The sequence below is a fragment of the Physeter macrocephalus genome, chromosome 9 (genome assembly GCF_002837175.3).
Source record: "Physeter macrocephalus isolate SW-GA chromosome 9, ASM283717v5, whole genome shotgun sequence".
Lineage (NCBI taxonomy): Eukaryota > Metazoa > Chordata > Mammalia > Artiodactyla > Physeteridae > Physeter > Physeter macrocephalus.
In genome coordinates, this window is record NC_041222.1 from 12,423,070 (window position 1) to 12,442,088 (window position 19,019).

The 19,019-nt window shown below is 47.2% G+C and overlaps 1 protein-coding gene and 2 long non-coding RNA genes across 9 annotated transcripts in view; 1 reads left to right on the forward strand and 2 right to left on the reverse strand.

Moving 5' to 3' along the window:
- Positions 1-15,260, reverse strand: part of SNX30 (sorting nexin family member 30) — a 127,642-nt gene extending 112,382 nt beyond the window's left edge. For 6 of the 7 annotated variants that reach the window (XR_003681138.2, XR_003681139.2, XR_003681140.2 and 3 more), the window contains exon 1: positions 14,871-15,195. Coding sequence is in view for 2 of the 7 variants with exons in the window: in XM_028493636.2 (XP_028349437.1) it covers positions 14,871-15,026 (156 nt within the window). In the remaining 5 variants the exon portion in view is untranslated. Of the gene's footprint in view, positions 1-14,870 lie in introns of all 7 variants that reach the window. The other variant, XM_024126278.2, reaches the window with a different exon arrangement.
- Positions 15,261-15,441: 181 nt separating this feature from the next.
- Positions 15,442-17,117, forward strand: LOC114486923 (uncharacterized). Its single transcript, XR_003681363.1, has 3 exons — positions 15,442-15,623; positions 15,991-16,152; positions 16,738-17,117. It is a non-coding gene; the product is annotated as an uncharacterized lncRNA (long non-coding RNA).
- Positions 17,118-18,744: 1,627 nt separating this feature from the next.
- Positions 18,745-19,019, reverse strand: part of LOC129392386 (uncharacterized) — a 2,455-nt gene continuing 2,180 nt past the window's right edge. Inside the window, exon 3 of the long non-coding RNA XR_008618152.1 lies at positions 18,745-18,826. This is a non-coding gene — a long non-coding RNA (uncharacterized lncRNA). The remainder of the gene's footprint in view (positions 18,827-19,019) is intronic.

Below are 19,019 nucleotides of genomic sequence, written 5' to 3' on the forward strand. Positions count from 1 at the left end.
CCACTGAGCCTGTGCGTCCGGAGCCTGTGCTCCGCAACGGGAGAGGCCACAACAGTGAGAGGCCCGCGTACCGCAAAAAAAAAAAAAAAAAAAGAAAATCACCTATAATCCTTTCATCTGAAGAAATGAAAGAAATGTTCATCTGTCAACATTTCGTGTTTTGCTTTCAGTCTTTTAAAAAATACATTCTTGGGGCTTCCCTGGTGGCGCAGTGGTTGAGAGTCCGCCTGCCGATGCAGGGGACACGGGTTCGTGCCCCGGTCCGGGAAGATCCCACATGCCGCAGAGCAGCTGGGCCCGTGAGCCATGGACGCTGAGCCTGCGCGTCCGGAGCCTGTGCTCCGCAACGGGAGAGGCCACAACAGTGAGAAGGCCCGCGTACTGGGGGAAAAAAAAAAAAAATTCTTTTACGGTTACAAAAGCAAAGTTAAGGGCTTCCCTGGTGGCGCAGTGGTTGCGCGTCCGCCTGCCGATGCAGGGGAGCCGGGTTCGCGCCCCGGTCTGGGAGGATCCCACATGCCGCGGAGCGGCTGGGCCCGTGAACCATGGCCGCTGAGCCTGCGTGTCCGGAGCCTGTGCTCCGCAACGGGAGAGGCCGCAACAGAGGGAGGCCCGCATACCACAAAAAAAAAAAAAAAAAAAAAAAAAAAGCAAAGTTAAATGATATATACAATTGTTAGCCTGCTTTGTTCCCTTAGCATTATATCATAAATATTGTCCTATGCTACTAAAAACCCCTCATTTTAAGGGCTGTCAAATAAACCAATGTACAGATGTATCATAGTCTAATGAATTAGTCCCCTATTGCGATAGTTGGGTCTCAAATTTTTGCTATAATAAATAATGCAGTGGTGAAAAAAAAAATAACCTTGTTCTAAAACAGTACTTCTCTATTTTTAATGTGCATAAAATGACTTAGGGATCACGTCAAAATGCATATTCTGATTCAGTAGGTCTGGAATTAGGCCTGAGATTCTGTATTTCCAACAAGCTCCCAGGTGATGCTAATGTCACTGGTCCATGGACCACACCTTGAACAGCAAAGGTCTATGGCAATAGCAGGGGGCAGCTGGAAAGGCACACAGAGGACAAAAGCTCAGCAAAGGTGGGCAAGCAAGAATTCACATGACATGCCAGGCAGCTCATGAGTAAAATCCTTTGGCAGGGACATAACTTCCTAGGAGAGGATCAGAGAGGTAAATAGGTACCTGATCACAGAAGGCCAGGCTAAGGACTCAGACCATTACTGTGTAAGCAATGGAAAGGTCTCCAAAGGGAAGGTCTTGCTGCAGGTCTCCAAAGAGGGCAATGACACACACAATATTTTAGGAAGGTGAATTCTGGCTACAGTGTTCAGAATAAAATAGATTGGGGAGGAGGAACCTGACTGACTCAAAGCAGGAAAACCACTTAGATAATCATACATCTTGATTAGGATATTCACAATGACAATGGAAATGAAGACAGACATTAAAGAACAGTGACGTTATATACAAAAGTGGGATATTTAAAAGGGGAGGTGAAGAAGGGCATGGTTTTTAAATACTCTCACCATGGAGTGATTATAAGGTGCTAAGAACAAGAATCACAGAAATACTTGGAAAGATGGGTTTAAAGCTAGAAATGAAGATGTGGGAATCCTAAGCCCTGCTGCAGTAGTAAAGTCCATCCAGAGATGGTACATAAGGAACTAGCAAAGGCCAGGCACCATGGCTGGGTGGGCTCACAGTTAGAGCTCAGGAAAAAAAAAAAAAAGAGGAGGGTCCAGAGAAGCAGGGGCAGACCAGGGGAGGGCCAAGAGAGGAGAGGATCCATTCATTCAGTGAATGAAGCATCTTCTATGTGCCAGGCACTGGGCTGGGGAATATAGCAGTGAACAGAGTAAGACCCTGAGAAAAAAGACAAGGAAAAAAGCATTGAGGGGAAGTTGGTTAATGATGTCAGTCAAGGAGAAATGAGCACTGAACCAAAGGTCTGGAAACCTGGGTCCTAACCTCAGCTCTGCCACAAACTAGCTGGGTTACCCTGATCTGATAAATCACTTCTCTCCCTGGGCCACAGTTTCCTCCATTGTAAAAAGAGGGTCTTGGAGGGAGTGACCACCAAGGCCTCTGCAGCTCTAAAGGCCCGGGATGCTACAGCAGAAAAACAGCCACTGCAGTTCTCCGTGTGCCGTGAGTGGTAGAGGCAGGACCTGGCCCATGGGGCTCGACGCTGAGGCAAGAGGAGGCAGATGGCAAGGCAGATGGAAGCGGTGCACAAAGACCGCTCATCCAAGGAGCCTGGCAGTGACGGGAGAGTGAGCAAGCAGAAGGCAGCAAGCCTTGGGAAACTTCTCTCACAAGGGAGACTGGTTAAGGTGAGGAGTAAGAGGCTGAGGGAACCTGAAACTGAGATGAGGGAAGAAACACAGGCTAAGATACAGAAGGGGCTGGTTTCATTTCCCTTGGCCTGAAACTGTGCTTTGCATAAGAAATGCAAGCTACAGTGTCTAATGCATGTAAGCACTCGAAAGAGTGGGAAGCAGGTTTGGAAAAGCACGCCCATTTGTAGCAGTGGTGGTGGTGAAGAGAGTGGGCTCTAAAGCTGAACAAACCCAAGTTCAAACCCCAGCCCCACTCTCATCTAGCTCTGTGACCTTGAACAAGTTACTTCACCTTTCAAAGCCTACACTTCCCCAGCTGTCAAAGGGGAAGGAGACAGTAACTTTGGCGAGTGCTTCAAGATGATGCAGTACAGTTCCCAACCAAAGGAAGTGCTCCCTAAAGGTTCACAAGAATCTTGTGAACACGTTACTACTGTCTCTGGGTAAAGGTGAGGATAACTGAGGGGGCATATGCTGGACACCCTCGATGGGGAAGAAATCAGAACAAAAGGAAAAGAGAAGAGAAGCAACAGTTAGGGAAATGACAACAGTCCCAAGCGTATGTTAACATGAAAGGCTGGGTGTACAGGAGACCGTGTTAAGATGCTAGAATGTTGACAGGGGATGAAGTGTTCCAGGCAAGCCCCACAGTCAACCCAGACTGGAGGAGCAAGCCTTGGAGACCCCCACTCACTGCAACACACCCTCAGGATGGTAGCAGTTCTGATCCAGAACACCAAGATGGGTAAGAGGTGATTTTAACAGGACCTGGAAACCAGTACCTCCAAAGGATATACTCAGGGCCAGCTTCACGAGGATCCTATACTCAAAAGGGTTCCATACTGGGTTTAATGCTCTGCTGTCACTATCATGAAATTCTTAATTTTTTTTAACAGGGGGATAAGAATTTTAATTTTGCACTGGGTCCCACAAATTACATGGCCAATCTTGGATTCAAATTCAAATTCTCACTCATATCCCAACATTGACCACTGTTACCTGTAACAGGTAAACCAAGACCTCCTTCCAACGTACTTCACTCAAAAATGTCTTGAACGCTAATAAATCACTCTGATTACCCCCATGGCATTCTGCACATACCCCTGTCATCATGTTAAACAGAAATGACTCACTTGTATTTCTTTGCCTCCCTTCCCGGACCTTGGGTAGCTAAAAGGTAAGGCCATCTGTTCATCTGTGTATCTTCTGAGCATGGCACAGAGAGGCTCATATAAATCTTTGAGAAATGAAAAAAAAATTCCAAGTGTCCTTCACAATTGCTGATGCAAGTCATGAAATAAACAAGATTTACTGGACCGGACAGTGCAGAAAAAGCCTGCTATGTTACATTTTTGCAGCACAGATGCTGATGCAGCAAGATGATAATAAGCCCAGTTCCTTAGAACATACCTCTGCTCGAATTAAACAGCCCAAAAGAATGTCTAGGTTTCCATTTTTGCAATAAAACAACTATTCCACAACCATTTTTATTCTAATTACAGTAAGACATCTTTCATCTGGAATGTCTGAGACCTGACCTGTCCCAGGCTAATGTTATTTCCAAAATGTAGATATCTTAACTCCCAAGGAACATAATGCCTCACACAGCACATAGTACAGAGAAGTCACTCAAACACGTGTACAAAATTCATGTTAGCACTTCAAGTATTAATATGGTTTATCAATTCTAGTTAGAAATTAGATTTAAAAGTATATACAACCTCAAAGGGTAAAGAACAGTCTTTTCCGCAAGTAATACTGGGAAAATTGGATATCCACACAAAAGAATGAAATTGGACCCTCATCTTACACCATATACAAAAATTAACTCAAAATGGATTAAAGAACTAAAGCTAAGACCCAAAACTATAAAATTTCTAGGAGAAAACATAGGGCGAAAAGCTTCATGACACTGGACTTGGCAGTGATTTCTGGGATATGACACTAAAATCACAGGCAACGAAAGCAAAAATAGACAAATGGGACTACATCAAACTTAAAAACTTTTGTGCAAAGGACACAAGAGAGTTAAAAGGTAAACTACGGAATGGGACAAAATATTTGCAAATCATATATCTGATAAGGGGCTAATATCCAGAATGTAAAAAGAACTCCTACAACTCAACAATAAAAAAATCAAATAATCTGATTTTAAAATGAGCAAAGGACTTGAATAGACATTTCTCCAAAGACGATATACAAATAGACAACAAGCATATGAAAAGATGCTCAGCATCCCTAATCATCAGAGAAACACAAATCAAAACCACAATGAGATATAACCTCATACCCATTAGGATGGCCACTATCACAAGAATAGAAAACAACAAGCGTTGGTGAGGAGGTAGAGAAATTGGAATCCTTGTGCGCTGTTGGTGCGACTGTAAAATGGTGCAGTCACTATAGAAAACAGTATGGAAGTTCCTCAAAAATTTAAAAATAGAATTACCATATGATCCAGTTTTTATATATAAACATTTGGGTTTATATGTCCAAAAAAATTGAAAACAGGATCTCGGAGAGATAGTTGCACATCCATGTCCACTGCAGCATTAGTCACAATAGCCAAGAGGTAGAAGCAACCTAAATGTCCATCAATACATAACTGATTAAAAAACAAAAGTGGTATATACATAAAACGGACTATTTTTCAGTTTTAAAAAAGAATATCCTGGGGGGCTTCCCTGGTGGCACAGTGGTTGAGAATCTGCCTGCCAATGCAGGGGACGCGGGTTCGAGCCCTGGTCTGGGAGGATCCCACATGCCGCGGAGCAACTGGGCCCATGAGCCACAACTACTGAGCCTGCGGGTCTGGAGCCTGCGCTCAGCAACAAGACAGCCTGCGATAGTGAGAGGTCCGCGCACCGCGATGAAGAGTGGCCCCCACTTGCCACAACTAGAGAAAGCCCTCGCACCGAAACGAAGACCCAACACAGCCATAAATAAATAAATAAAATTTAAAAAAAAGAACACCCTGGGACTTCCCTGGTGGCGCAGTGGTTAAGAATCCGCCTGCGAATGCAGGGGACACGGGTTCGATCCCAGATCCAGAAAGATCCCACATGCTGCAGAGCAACTAAGGCCGTGCGCCACAACTACTGCGCCTGAGCTTGAGAGCCCACGAGCCACAACTATTGAAGCCTGCGTGCCTAGAGCCAGTGCTCTGCAACAAGAGAAGCCACCGCAATGAGAAGCCTGCACACCGCAACGAAGAGCAGCCCCCGCTCGCCACAACTAGAGAAAGCCCACGCAAAGCAATGAAAACCCAACACAGCCAAAAATTAATTAATTAATTAAAAAAAAATTAGGCTAAGTGCAAGGAGCCAGACACAAAAGGCCACATATTCTATGATCCCATTTTTATGAAATATCCAGAATAGGCAAATTCATAGAGAGCAAAGCAGAATAGTGACTGCCTAGAGAAAGCCCACGCAAAGCAACGAAAACCCAACACAGCCAAAAATTAATTAATTAATTAAAAAAAAATTAGGCTAAGTGCAAGGAGCCAGACACAAAAGGCCACATATTCTATGATCCCATTTTTATGAAATATCCAGAATAGGCAAATTCATAGAGAGCAAAGCAGAATAGTGACTGCCAGGGGTTGAGAGTGGGGAAAATGGAGCATCTGCTACTGAGTATGAAGTGTCTTTTTGGGCTGACAAAAACCCTCTGGAATTAGATAATGGTGGCAGCTGTACAATCTTGTGAATATACTAAAATTCACTACATTGTATGTTTTTAAAAGGTGGATTTTATACACACACACACACGACAATAATTCCTGATCCCTGCTCTGTGGCAGCCAAAATGAGGAATTCTGCTGGGCAAGGCAAACAGGAGAGAGCATATGACCCCCTCTAGAATCTAGTAAACAAACCCAACTGCTCATACATGAACTACTGCACCTTTGCCAAGCTGTTATTTACGTACTTATTTTGAGAGACTCTCATCTGCCTTCTTCCCTGTAACCTCCACTAACCCCCAACTCTCCCCTGTCCTAAAGACCTTCCCTCAACCCTGCTTTTTCCCCAAGCTCCCACCCTTCTTACTACAAACCGCTCCGACCTCCCGCCTTCCATTTGACTGCTAATATTCACTTTGTTTAAATTCTGACCTCAACCTCTACATCTTCCACTCCCATCCCTCTTTGGATCTGCTGGGGTTACACATTTATATAATATAGAAGAGCTGCCCGGAGGCAGCATGTGTGCTAAGCCTTGAAGTCTGAGTGGGCTTTCAACGGCAGGGATCAGACAAACTCTGACCCAGCTCCTGACTTCACACTGCATTCTAGTCACCTTTACACTTGCTCACACTGGCTTCCCAAGCTGTGTTCCCCCTCTCAGTGAGGGCACCAGTCGGCACCAGTCTCCTAGACTAGAAAACCAGTCATCCCCACTGTACCAAAACGAGTCATCTTTACATTGTCTGTTCTTTGTTCTTCCAGGCGACAACTCCAACCTAAACCAAACTGACACATTTCTAACTTACCTCTTTCACTGCCAGTCTCTCCCCGTCCCAAGCACTGATCACGCATTCCCCTGCTCAAAAACCCTCTACGGCCGGCTCCTGCCTAAAGAATAAAAGCTAACCTCCACAACAGAGCATTCAGAGCAGTCACAGCCTCCTCCTGCTGTGTCTTCCCACCTCCTCTCTCACATATCCCCACCTCTAGACTCTCCAAACCCACTCCCAACACATGACCCGACCCAGTGCAACCCCAGCAGGCACAAGTCTTTTCCATCTCAGGAGCTTTGCTCAAGCTGCTCCCCTGGCCCATGACGCCTTCCCCACCCAGCACCTGAAAGTCTCCTCAAACTTCAAGGACCTGGTGAAAACACACCTCTGCCACCAAAGCTGATCTGCAGATAATACACTCTGAGAGTGGGGCTGACCAATAGGAACTAAGCACCCTCCTCTGAACAATCCCAAAGTAAAACTTAATTTTCACTTAACATTTTAAGGTCGACGTATTGGTCTTTTTTTTTTTAAGTTTCAAGTGACAAATCAAATCAAATTGAATAGTATAAACAAAAGGGCATTCATGACCTCCTGTAACCAGGATGCCTGCGGAGCAGTGCCAGCCTCTGGCACAGGTGGATCCGGGATTCAAGTGATCTTCAGGGCCTGTTGCCCTCTTTTTCTCCAGCTCCACATTCCTCTCTGGCTTCATTCTTAAGCAGGCACTCTCCACATCACAAGAAACAAAGGCTCACAATCTAACAAAAAGAGAGATTCTTTCCCCCAGCAGCCATCTGAGCAAATCTCTGTTTGGCTATTTGACTCTGCTAGGGTCACATGTCCACCAAGGAAGCTATTTGGGCCAATGGATGACACAGATGAAAGACCAAAAGCAGGAGGAAGAGAGAAGCCAGGGTGTTTCTCCCCTACCCCAACCCCTCCTCTCTGGTTCAGATAGCATCCCTGGCCTTAGCTGCTTCCTCTCCAGGGCTCCCTCCCCCTGTGGTCCCTGCTCTTGTTGAGCAGCCCTGCCATGGTCTAGTTCCCACAGAAGCTCCTGGATTCTTCTAATCTCTCCTCCTCCCATTGACCCCCCCAGCCCTGAGGGTGACTGCAGTTTCCTGCTATCGCTACTCTCTGGGTTACCTCCCTGTCCTCTGCTTGACTTCACATGTTTCCCAGCACCTATGTAGCTAATTCTCTGTATTAAGTCTCTCAGTTTGAAAAACCTACAGTGGTTTTTATTTCCTGACCAGACCACAACCGATACTGAAATTGACAAAGAATAGGCAAAAATGTACAAAGAAAATGTGGAGAGGTCAGTATCAGGGAATAACCCCCACCACACGCCTCACAGTTATTAAAGGCTCACTATGCATCAGGCACTACTCTAAGTATGAACGCAATGGATCTTCGCATCAACCCTGTGATGTAGGTACTTCTGTTATCCCCTTTTCACAGAGGAGGAAACTGAGGCTCAGAGAGGTTAAATAATTTACTGTCACAAAGACTGTAAGTAGTGGAGCTGGGATTAAAATCCAGACAACCTGGCTCCAGAGTACACGCTCTAAAACACAAATCCCAGGGAGGACAGTTTCAAGCAGCGGGTTACTCAACAGGATCAAGTGCTACCTACCAAGAGGTCAGTGAAGACAAGGATGTGAAGTGTCTACTGGATTTAGCAATAAGGAAGTCACGAGGGACCTTGAGTAGTAAAGCCAGAAACCAGACAGCAGTAGGCTGAGAAGTAAGCCAGAGGTTAGGAAGTAGAGACAAGAGGAGCAAACCTTTCTTTCAAAAGGTGAAGAAGAATCAGAAAATAGGGCAGGAGATGGAGGAGAAGGAAGCATCACAACAGTTTTCTTTACTTGGTTTGTTTCAGAAATGAGAGCAACCTGAGCATGTTGAAACATTAATGGGAATGCAGAAACAGACCCACAGACATAGAAAACAAACTTATGGTTACCAAAGGGGAAAGGGGCAGGGGGAGGGATAAATTAGGATGGGATCGAAATACACACTAGTATATATACAATGTAGATAACCAACAAGGACCTACTGTATAGCACAGGTGACTATACTCAGTATTTTGTAATAACTTACAAGGGAAAAGAATCTGAAATATTTATATATATCATATATATATATATATATATATCAGGTGTACAGCAAAGTGATTCAGTTTTATACTGATATATATATATAACTGAATCACTTTGCTGTACACCTGAAACTAACACACTGTTAATCAACTATACTTCAATTTAAAAATTAAAAATTTTTGATGGGAATGAGCCAGTTGATACAGAGTCTGAAGACACAGGAGTGACAGCAGGGTCTCTAAGAGGCCAGAGGGGGCGGGCCATATACTCCAGGATCAGCCTTAGCAACCGGGGCCAAAGAAAGGGCGGCCACAGATTCTGATCATTTTGAGTTTGGTGAAAGGAAGTTCTTTTACAGTGGCTTCTACCTTCTCTCAGGTAGAAAGTGAGGCCATCAGCAGAACAGGAGGGTGCAGTAGGGGGGTGGAGGGTGTGAGGGGCAGAGAAAAGCTTCAGATCAGCCACAGTACAGAATGGGAGCCTCTGTGGAAAGAAGGATGGCCCATGGGAAATCCCTGACAGTCCAGTGGTTAAGACTCTGCACTTCCAATGCAGGGGGCGCGGGCAACTGGTCGGGGAACTAGGATCCAACATTAAAAAAAAAAAAAGAAAGAAAGAAAGAAAGAAAGAAAGGATGGCTCAGCACCAACTGTGCTTGGAAGCTGTGAGGTTACACTGGCAGCAACTCTCAAGGTACCTCCGCACCTGAGGTGCAGGCAAAAGACAGGAACAAATGGAATGACCCAAGTTGGATGTAAAAGGAGAGCAAGGGAACTGCATAAAGGACAGTGGCAGGAGCAACTGACAAGTTAAGCCGTGGAATCTAAAGGAGGCAGGTGAATGCAAGGGGTCATTCCCAGGCAGTTCTCACTGACTGGGAAGAGGGCACGGCAAGATAAGAGCTATGTAATGGCATTATTTCAGGGCAGGAACAGTTGTAGGTATTATAATGCAGGGATGTGGCCGGGGGAGAGGGCAAATGAACTGGAAAAAAGGGGAAGAGGTGACTAGATAAAAGGTCAAGAAACTGATAGTTTTAGAGATCTGGACAGAGTCCCCTGAAGTAAAGGCATGATTTGAGAAGACAGTTAGTTGCGGGGTTTCAAGATTTTAATGAACAAGAGAAACAGGGAAGTTACAAAGTGACAGCAAAGAAGGCAGTGGAAGGTCTGTAATGGACATCTGTGAAACAACAGACGCTGGTCCAACATTCATTCGTTCCTCCTCCTTCTAGGAGGAGCATCCTGACTTTGCTTTGGAAACCACCTCCTTCCTCCCCAGGCACAGAAAGGGCTTCCAAAATACTGGTAAGAGTCTATGCCTTAACTTTATGTCTGTGTTCATTTTATTATTCTTTAAACTGTACAGATACATTTTATTAATACAGCTGCATTTCTATACTTAACATATTTATATTTCACAGTTAAAACATACACACAAAAACTTCCCCTCTCCACCCTCCAAAGGTAAGGACCTGGTCCAGGCCTTGGGCAGTCAGAGTTACAAAGACTAGCTTCAGCACCTGACCCAATTTAGGCCCAGGAGACACCAGCCCAGGGCTTTTGCCGGAATTATCAAGAAAGAGGTGCTGTCCTTCTGCTGGAGTTGCAAAGCTATATCCCTTCACCGGCTTGAGAACAGAACTTACACAGAAAGGAGAAAGCAGAGCCAAGAGATGAAAAGTGACAGACTCCCAACATTATTTGAATACCTAGTTCCAGCCATTCCGGAAACCAAAATACCTGGGGCTTTTCAACATGAGCCAACAGATTTTTTTCTTTTCTTCAGCCAGGTTGCATTTGGTTTATGTCCTTTTGACGGAAAAGAAACCTAATTCACTGGAATAGTCAAATAAAGGATTCTCAGTTCAACAGCCTGTGTGATCCTTTCAACACATGAATCAAATCACACCCTCCTTCTGCCCAAGTCCCTGCAATGGCACTCAAAGTAAAGGCCAAAGTTCCCAGAGTGGCCTACTGGGCCCTAGACCATCTGGCCCCTGTCCTCCCTGCCCTGGGCCAAGGACTCCCCATTGCTCACTCTGCCCCAACCACACTGGCTTCTAGGGTAGTCCCCGTCACAGCAGGCAGGAGCTGCCAGGCCTCTGCTTTGGCCATTTCTTCCACCAGGACACTCCTCCAGACATCCACTCGCCAACTGCCTCACCTCCTTCAAGTCTTTGCTCAAATCTCAAGTTCTCAGTAGGGTCTAACTGAAGCCGCCTCCCTTCAGCCAGTGATCCTGAACACTCCCTCCCCGCCAGCTTTTTCTTCCTTTCACAGCATTTATTACATAAAATAGTACGTACTCACTAAAATATACCCAATGAGGGCAGGGGTTTTCAACTGGTGGATGTGAGTTCCTAAAACAGTGCCTGGCTCATAGGAGGCCCTCAAATATTTGCTGAGTGAGCACATACAATGACATGAGCCTCAAAGGGGCAGCACTTGATTGTTAAAAGGCAGTGAAGAGGATTTCCCTGGTGGTGCAGTGGTTCAGAATCCACCTGCCAATGCAGGGGACACGGGTTCGAGCCCTGGTCCGGGAAGATCCCACATGCCGCAGAGCAACTAAGCCCATGTGCCACAACTACTTAGCCTGCGCTGTAGAGCCCGCGAGCCACAACTACTGACCCCACGTGCCACAACTAGTGAAGCCTGTGCGCCTAGAGCCCATGCTCCGCAACAAGAGAAGCCACCGCAATGAGAAGCACGTGCAACGCAACAAAGAGTAGCCCCCGCTCGCCGCAAATAGAGAAAGCCCATGCGCAGCAACGAAGGCCCAACACGGCCAAATAAAAAAAAGGCAGTGGAGAGAAAGGAGACTACTGACCCGCATCTCCTGAACCTGAAATAAGTGGAGTGTAGGAGGAAAAGACACCTCCATTTTGAAGACCAGGGGAAGCAGTGACTTAATGGGGCAGGAAGTAGGTGGAAAAGTTCAGTGAAGAGACTGAGGATGTGGGTAGAGGTGTTAACCACAGGTGGGGCTTGAGAGGGCTTGGTGTTAAGTTTTGGGAGGTTAGAGGAGTTAGAGGCTGAGTCAGAGGAGAAGCAAGCCCAAAGTGGTTTGCAGATGAAAGTAAAAAAGACAGAAAGGGCCAAGTGGTGTATTTACATTTCAGGTGGAGACGAAAGATACAGGGCTAGAAGGCCTGGGGAGTTTAGCCAGCATCAAAAGAATTCCTAGCAACCCCCGCTAGATAGAAAAGCTTCTTCCCTTCACACCACAGTTTGAACGATTTTCAATTTTGTGGATGAAGAGGCCATCACATTTGGTCTTTTCCTCCTTCCCAGAACCCCAGAGGCCACTGAGAAGTGTCCGCTGGACCGAGACGAACGGCTTTCCTGTTCATGGCACCTCAGCATTCCGCTCTGCATAATATAATAACCCTGCACTATAAGCAGCCTGTCAAACCCTCATTCTCCAGAACTGACTCTGAATCAGGCGTCCAGGATCACAACCCCAAGGTCCATTATAAAAGGCAAGAAGACACAGGCTTCTTTTCAAAGACAGACCATAGCACTCAACGCTCCTACCCCCCTCCGGTGAACCCCACACTTCCTGGGCAAGAGAAAGCAGAGCAAAGGGAAGGCTTCCTTCCACTGGTCCTGACTCACCTCTGTTGCTTGGTAGCTTCTCTCTGCAGAAATTTCTCCAGAGTTACGAGAACATATGTGTATGCCAAGATTCAAGAAAAATGTTACTCCCAGTCAGAGGAAGAAATTATACTGCTCTCTAAGGAAAAGTGGCTAACTATAAATCGGGCCTTTGGGAGTGATGTCATTTTGATGCTCCTCGCAGCTCTAAGGAGACTTATTAAATATTCAATAACTAATAATAATGCCTTCAAGACCATCTCTCTCATGGACCTATCCCTGTAAAGGAAGCCAGAAGTAATTAGACTTAGGCTTGACTTTCTGTCCACCAACTAGATCTCAGGGATACAGGGCATTTGTCCTCCCAGTACTTAGTCGCAAAATGCCCACACTTCTGCATCAGGTGTCCTCCAAGAATGGATCATTAAGCAGATATTTAAAAGAGCCATCTGTAGCAGTCAGCTTCCAAGATACCCCGATGACTCCTGCTTCCTGGTATTTATACCTTCTTCCCAGGTTGTACCAGTGATGGCCAGTGTGACCAATAGAATATGGCAGAGATATGTCGCTTCTGAGACTAGATTACACATGACTGTGGTTTGAGTCTTGGGATCTCTCCATCTCTTGGATCACTTGCTCTGGGGGAAACCAGTTGCCACATCAAGAAGCCCTATGGAGAGGAACTAAGGCCTGCCAACAGCCAAGACAGTGAGCTTGGAAGAGGACCTACCCCCAATCCAGTCTTCAGTGACTGCAGCCCTAGTCAAAGTTTGAATGCAAGCTCATGAAAGACCTGAGTCAGAACCACCCAGATTTAAGCTGCTCGCAGATTTCTGCCCCACAGACACTATTTTCAGATGCTAAATGTTGCAGTAATTGGTTACACAGCGATACATAATTAATTCACTATCCTACACAGACCTGAGAAAAAAATTGTAAGTTTAACCTCAATTCCTATCCTACAGCACATAGGACCAAGTTCTCTGTCCATAAGAAAGCAAATTATTCATTCAACAATTACTTATTGAGTGTCAAATATGGGCAAGGTATTTCCAAGCGACTCAAGCCTTCATATAGTCTATAATCTTCTATAAAATAAAGAGAAATACTTACAAAGACACACACACACACACACACACACACACACATCCAGCTGCTCAATCCATTGGTTTTATTAGCTTTTTAAAGTTTACTTGCTACTAATACTTTGCCTCCCCCCCCACCCCGCCCCCAACTTGCCCCACTCTTTGCTTTCACAAACCCTCTTGGGAAGGTACATCAAGTCCCACTTCCTGGCTAATTTGACTGCTCAGTGCGCTCACACTCATTTTTACTGTACCACATGCCCTCTCATCTAAGGGGGAAAGAAATTTGGGTCCCCTGATTCCATTCAGTATTGGGACAAGGAGGCCTTCACTTAGTATTTTACTAAGAGGCATTCACTTAGTAGTTACACCTGACCACAGGTGTGGAGAACAATTCTAATTTCTGCAATTAGTGACTAAGTGGCAACAGCAGCGCTGATACAATCACAGCTCAAGTCCTGATCACAGCTGAAGTGGCAACGGGGGAAAGGGAGATGCCGCCCCTAACCCCTCACTGTCTCTCAAAGCAGCAGGAGGGTCATATGCTGCTCTAAGAAAATCAGGAGCCCCCCTCTACGCAAAAAAAGGTCAAAGGGCGACCTTTCTTCCCTTCAGCCACAAAACCAGCCTCTGCCAAACCTAAACAGCGTGGGAGACAGTCAGAGGGAAATGAAGCCCCAGACAGAAAACCCCAGGGGCACTCTCCTCCCGCTGCCGGCTGGGGTCGGAGTCAGGTGACTCTTCAGGGCACAAAGCAAACCTAAACAAAGATCACTGCCCCCATGACAGACGGGAATAAGAAGCCTCAGGCAGTAGAACCACGGAAAACCATTAACTCTTGCTTCTTTGCAGTCGCAGAAAACTGGAGGAGCTACAAGTGACTCGGCAGCTCAGCCTTCAGAGATGCATCTGGAGGAACCGGGACCCCATCCCAGGACACAGGCTCTGAGCACTGCACACACGCCTCCAGCCACAACGGGCAGGCGGGACCCCCTCCCCACCAGCTGTCACTGGCCTCGCGACCAGTCACAGCCGGGCAAGCCCGTCCCCTCTGGCCGCTCCCCCAGAGGCTGCGACCCCGCGGGGGCGGCAGGGAGGAGAGACGCTTTTTCCCAAGGCTCTGGGGCGAGCGCACGCCTGTCCCCCAGAAAGGGGCGCCAGGGTGGGCGCGGCCCGGTGCCCAGCGGGGCTCCAGATCCCTCATCCCGCTCGGGAGCGAAACGAGCCTCCCAGTCCCCAGCCCCGCGCGCCCCACCTTGTCGCCGAAGCTGCGAGCCGTCAGCAGGTCCGGGCTGGGCGTGCTGTCGCCGCCCACGGCCTCCTCGCTGCTGGAGCCGGCCAGCGGGTGCGGCATATCGCGCAGGGAGTGGGGCCCAGTGGACGGCAGGGCCTTGGGGGGCCCGCCCGACATGGCGCGCACGGCTCGGGACGCGCCGCCGCCGCTTCCTCCTGCAGCCCGCCGCCGCGGGCTCCCCCAGAGCCCGGGCCGAGGCCCCGCTCGGCCGCGGCTCGGTCGGAGGCCCAGCACCAGCCGGGCTGGGAGCCACCGCCACCGCGACCCGCCGGCTCGCGTCTGCCCGCGCCGGGCTGCGCTGGGTTGGGCCAGACTGCTCGGCTCCGCGCCGGAGCCCGCGGCGGACCCGCTCGCACCTTAGCCAGGGAGCCCAACCCGCCCCGCCACGCCGCCCAGCCCGCTCGCCGCCCCGCCCCCGCGGCGCCCCGCAGCCCCCAGAGGGGGAGGGGGCGGGGAGAGCGGGGAAGGAGGAGGGGGGAGGCGGGCAGCTCCGCCCTCTCCCGCCGTCCCGCAGGAAGTGCACCCTGGGCCCTCCGCCGCTGTCCACCGAGAGTCCTCCTGGCCTGTTGGGGGCTGCGCGCAGACCCCGGAGCTAATGTTTAACAGAAATCAGAGGTGGAAAAAGACGTTGGAGGATCTTGTTCCATTCCACCCGCGTTTACTGCTGCGCCCAGGGGCAGCCACGCTTGGGGCTGGGGGCTTTAGGACACGCACGTGAGTTGGGATCTTCTGGCTTCTGAAATAACCCAGGATAGGAGGAATTATGACACATTTTATAAGAATGGCGTAAAAGGTTATGAGGCTCCCAGGAGATAGAGACATCAGGCGGGGAACCTAGAAGGAAATTCAAAGACGCAGTGTGGAGTTTCTTCAAATGCACGCTGCGATCCCATGCCATCTTGCTTCTGCAGTTCACCGGGTTTATGTAAGGTTAAACCTCAGAAGAGTGAGCATCAGTAAATAAAGAGGGAGTGCTACACATGATCTATGACTCTTTAACTCACACCTTGACCAAACTGCCGTTTGAAAGAATCGTGAGGTTCCCGTTTTTGTTTTTCATGCTTCTCTGCTTCCTTTCCAGGTCTTTGGCTGGGCTGGATTCTGAGCTTTATTTGCTAGCAGAATGGAGATAGTCAAGGCGTTACTTGGCTATTTGAGGGTGGAAGTTCACCTCTTTTTTCCACCTTACCTGGCTACACAGCTTCTGTGCTCAGGGCCAAGTCAGTAGAGGCCATCAGCCCATGTAAGAACAAGTTGATACTAGAAGAGTAATGGGGAGGAGGCCCGCTGTAAGGGAGCACATTTTCCCTATCTGTTCCCAAACTCTTTAGGTTCGTCCAGTTTTACCTGACTAACCTTGAAGTCGGGAATCACTGTGGTCTCCACCACCCTTTTCTTCTAAAGAAACAAGTGATACTTCAGCAGGGGGAGAATGCCGAGATTGAAGCTGACCCAAATTATCATCCAGGAATTCACTGAGCTTCAGAGACCTTCCCTTATTTCCCCTGGTCTAAGTCATCCGGCCTCAGTCCTCAAGAAATCTTTTCTCTCCCCCACGTGGGTCTGCCCTGGTTGGGGAAAACAGAACTCAGAGGACACTGGGAACAATTTTTTAAATGCTGCATCTACCTCACAGGAATGCCAGTGTCCGGTCCTCTTGGAGTTGAGTAAAATTAAAACTTTTATATTCAAGGGCTGCTTACAACTACAACAGATCCTATTATCTGTTCTTCTGATTAAAATAGCATGAATATAACTAGAAATGAGTGTTCTATAGATGTATAACATAGGTATTTTTTTAATTGAATGATGTTGTTTATTTTAACAGCCAGGCCACCTTCCCACAATTGAGATCTCATTTTATTAAGACTCCACACAGCTTTCTCCTCAAGATGCCAGGGGAGAGTGAAAAGAGAGCCACATCTGAATTCCTGATTGCTAACTATAAGTGGGTGATCATGAGCAAGTTACCTAACCTAAACAAACCTGCTTCCTGACCCAAAAAGAAGGACAGAGAGCAGGTAATAATATTTACCTTACTTGGTGGTTGTGAGAACGAAACAGCCTTCGGTATGTAATATTCCCAGCCAAATGCTGCCATGGAATAGATGCTCCCTGAATGTTAATTCCCTTCCTTTCCCTCTCTCTCATGCTTTCTCTACTATTCTTACGAAATGATAATCATAAAGTTTTCATAAATAAACATGCTCTCTCCAAACTCCTCTATTTGCTCACTTTGGGTCAGAGTATCATTTTTCTATGCTCCCACCGTTTAAAAAACAAAAACAAAACAGAGTTCCTGAAAGGCCATATGAAACAGTTTATTTTCCAGTTTCCTTGTTGGTCAATGGCATGTGGCCACAATGATCCAGTGGGTAGTCATCAAAACTAAAGAAAGTGAATTTCTATGGAAAACATTTTGGGATAAAGTTTCCACCAGTCAAATTTAGCCCAGGACTGCCTATTCATATTCACCATTTCCTGTTGTATTTCAGTGTTCCTTGTGGTGGGAAATTGTCACTGAAACAGAGCAAGTGTCCCAGACTATGTGACTGTGCTTTTACTAAAAGTTTTCAAGGCAACCTGGTGGTGAGGAGGAAACGTGAAGTTTCTGTATCAGAGCAAAAGGTTGTAGTGTTTATTGGAATATATGGAGGGCAGCTTGGGTTTCTAGGGCTCAGCTCTGAGGAAAATGCACTGGATGTGTGTACATGGGGTACGGGGAGATGCCACCAGAACCCAGGAACACAGCATGGGCCCTTCCCCCACCTCCCAACCCCCCATTCCTGTCCACAAGGAACCTTAGGCATTTAGGCTGGAACCTTTCAGAAGACAGGGCCTTGGGCCCCAGAATTCAGTAAGTATGCCAAGCCAGAATCCCAAAAACTCATAGCGAGTCTATCAGGGCTTTACATGAGACCCAGACCTTAAAAACAAAGCAGAGTCACAACGAAGCATTCTTTCTTTCTCTCTCCTGGTACAGCATGTGTCTAGGCCTTATTCATGTTTGTGTTAGCTGCTTATCCTCTTCTGGTTTTTAATACAATCATAGCTTTATTTTATGTGGCATCCCAAACCCTGCCTCAAAATAACACCACCACTTCTGAAGTGGACGGCTGATGAGGACAAAGGAGGTTTTCAAAGAGCATTCAGAGTGACATGTAGATGGCCACAGAGGGCTGCCTCAAACAAGAGGGGCAACTGAGACGGCACTATCGCCAACAGAGGCAAAATTGTGTGCACAGTTTAATTCAGCCAGTGATGTTCCAGGAAAAAGCAAAAGCCAGCAGTTCCACTTGAGGCCAGTATCTGAGGAGTTTTGCAAACAAGAAATGAGAATTTGCCCCAGAACCGGCAGAGAGGCTTGTGGGTAAGTGATAGGATCGTTTTACCTTTCCATGTAGAAGCTCCTCCGCTGAAAGCATAGAGACCCTCTAAGGCGGGGAATGCAATACAGATCATGGAGTCGGTGCCTAAGAACCACCTGTGTGCTGTTAAAATGCAAATTTCTGGGCTTCCCTGGTGGCGCAGTGGTTGAGAGTGCCCCTGCTGATGATGCAGGGGACACGGGTTCGTGCCCCGGTCCAGGAGGATCCCACATGCCATGGAGCGGCTGGGCCTGTGAGCCATGGCCGCTGAGTCTGTGCATCTGGTGCCTGTGCTGCACCACGGGAGAGGCCACAGCAGTGAGAGGCCCGCATACCGCAAAAAAAAAAAAAAAAAAAGAAAAAGAAAAAAATGCAAATTTCTAGGCCCACCTAAGAGAGATTCTGATTCAGGGATGGGAATCTGGAATCTGCCGTTTCTTAAACAACGTCCTAGCTGATGCTCATGATGATTCTGGTCTACAGACTGTAAGAAATACTGTTCTCCACTCTACAACATAAATCACAGCAAGATTCATTTTGACCCAGCTCCTAGAGAAATGGAAATAAAAACAAAAATAAACAAATGGGACCAAATGAAACTTCAAAGCTTTTGCACAGCAAAGGAAACCATAAAGAAGACAAAAAGACAACCCTCAGAATGGGAGAAAATATTTGCAAATGAAGCAACTAACAAAGGATTAATCTCCAAAATTTACAAGCAGCTCATGCAGCTCAATATCAA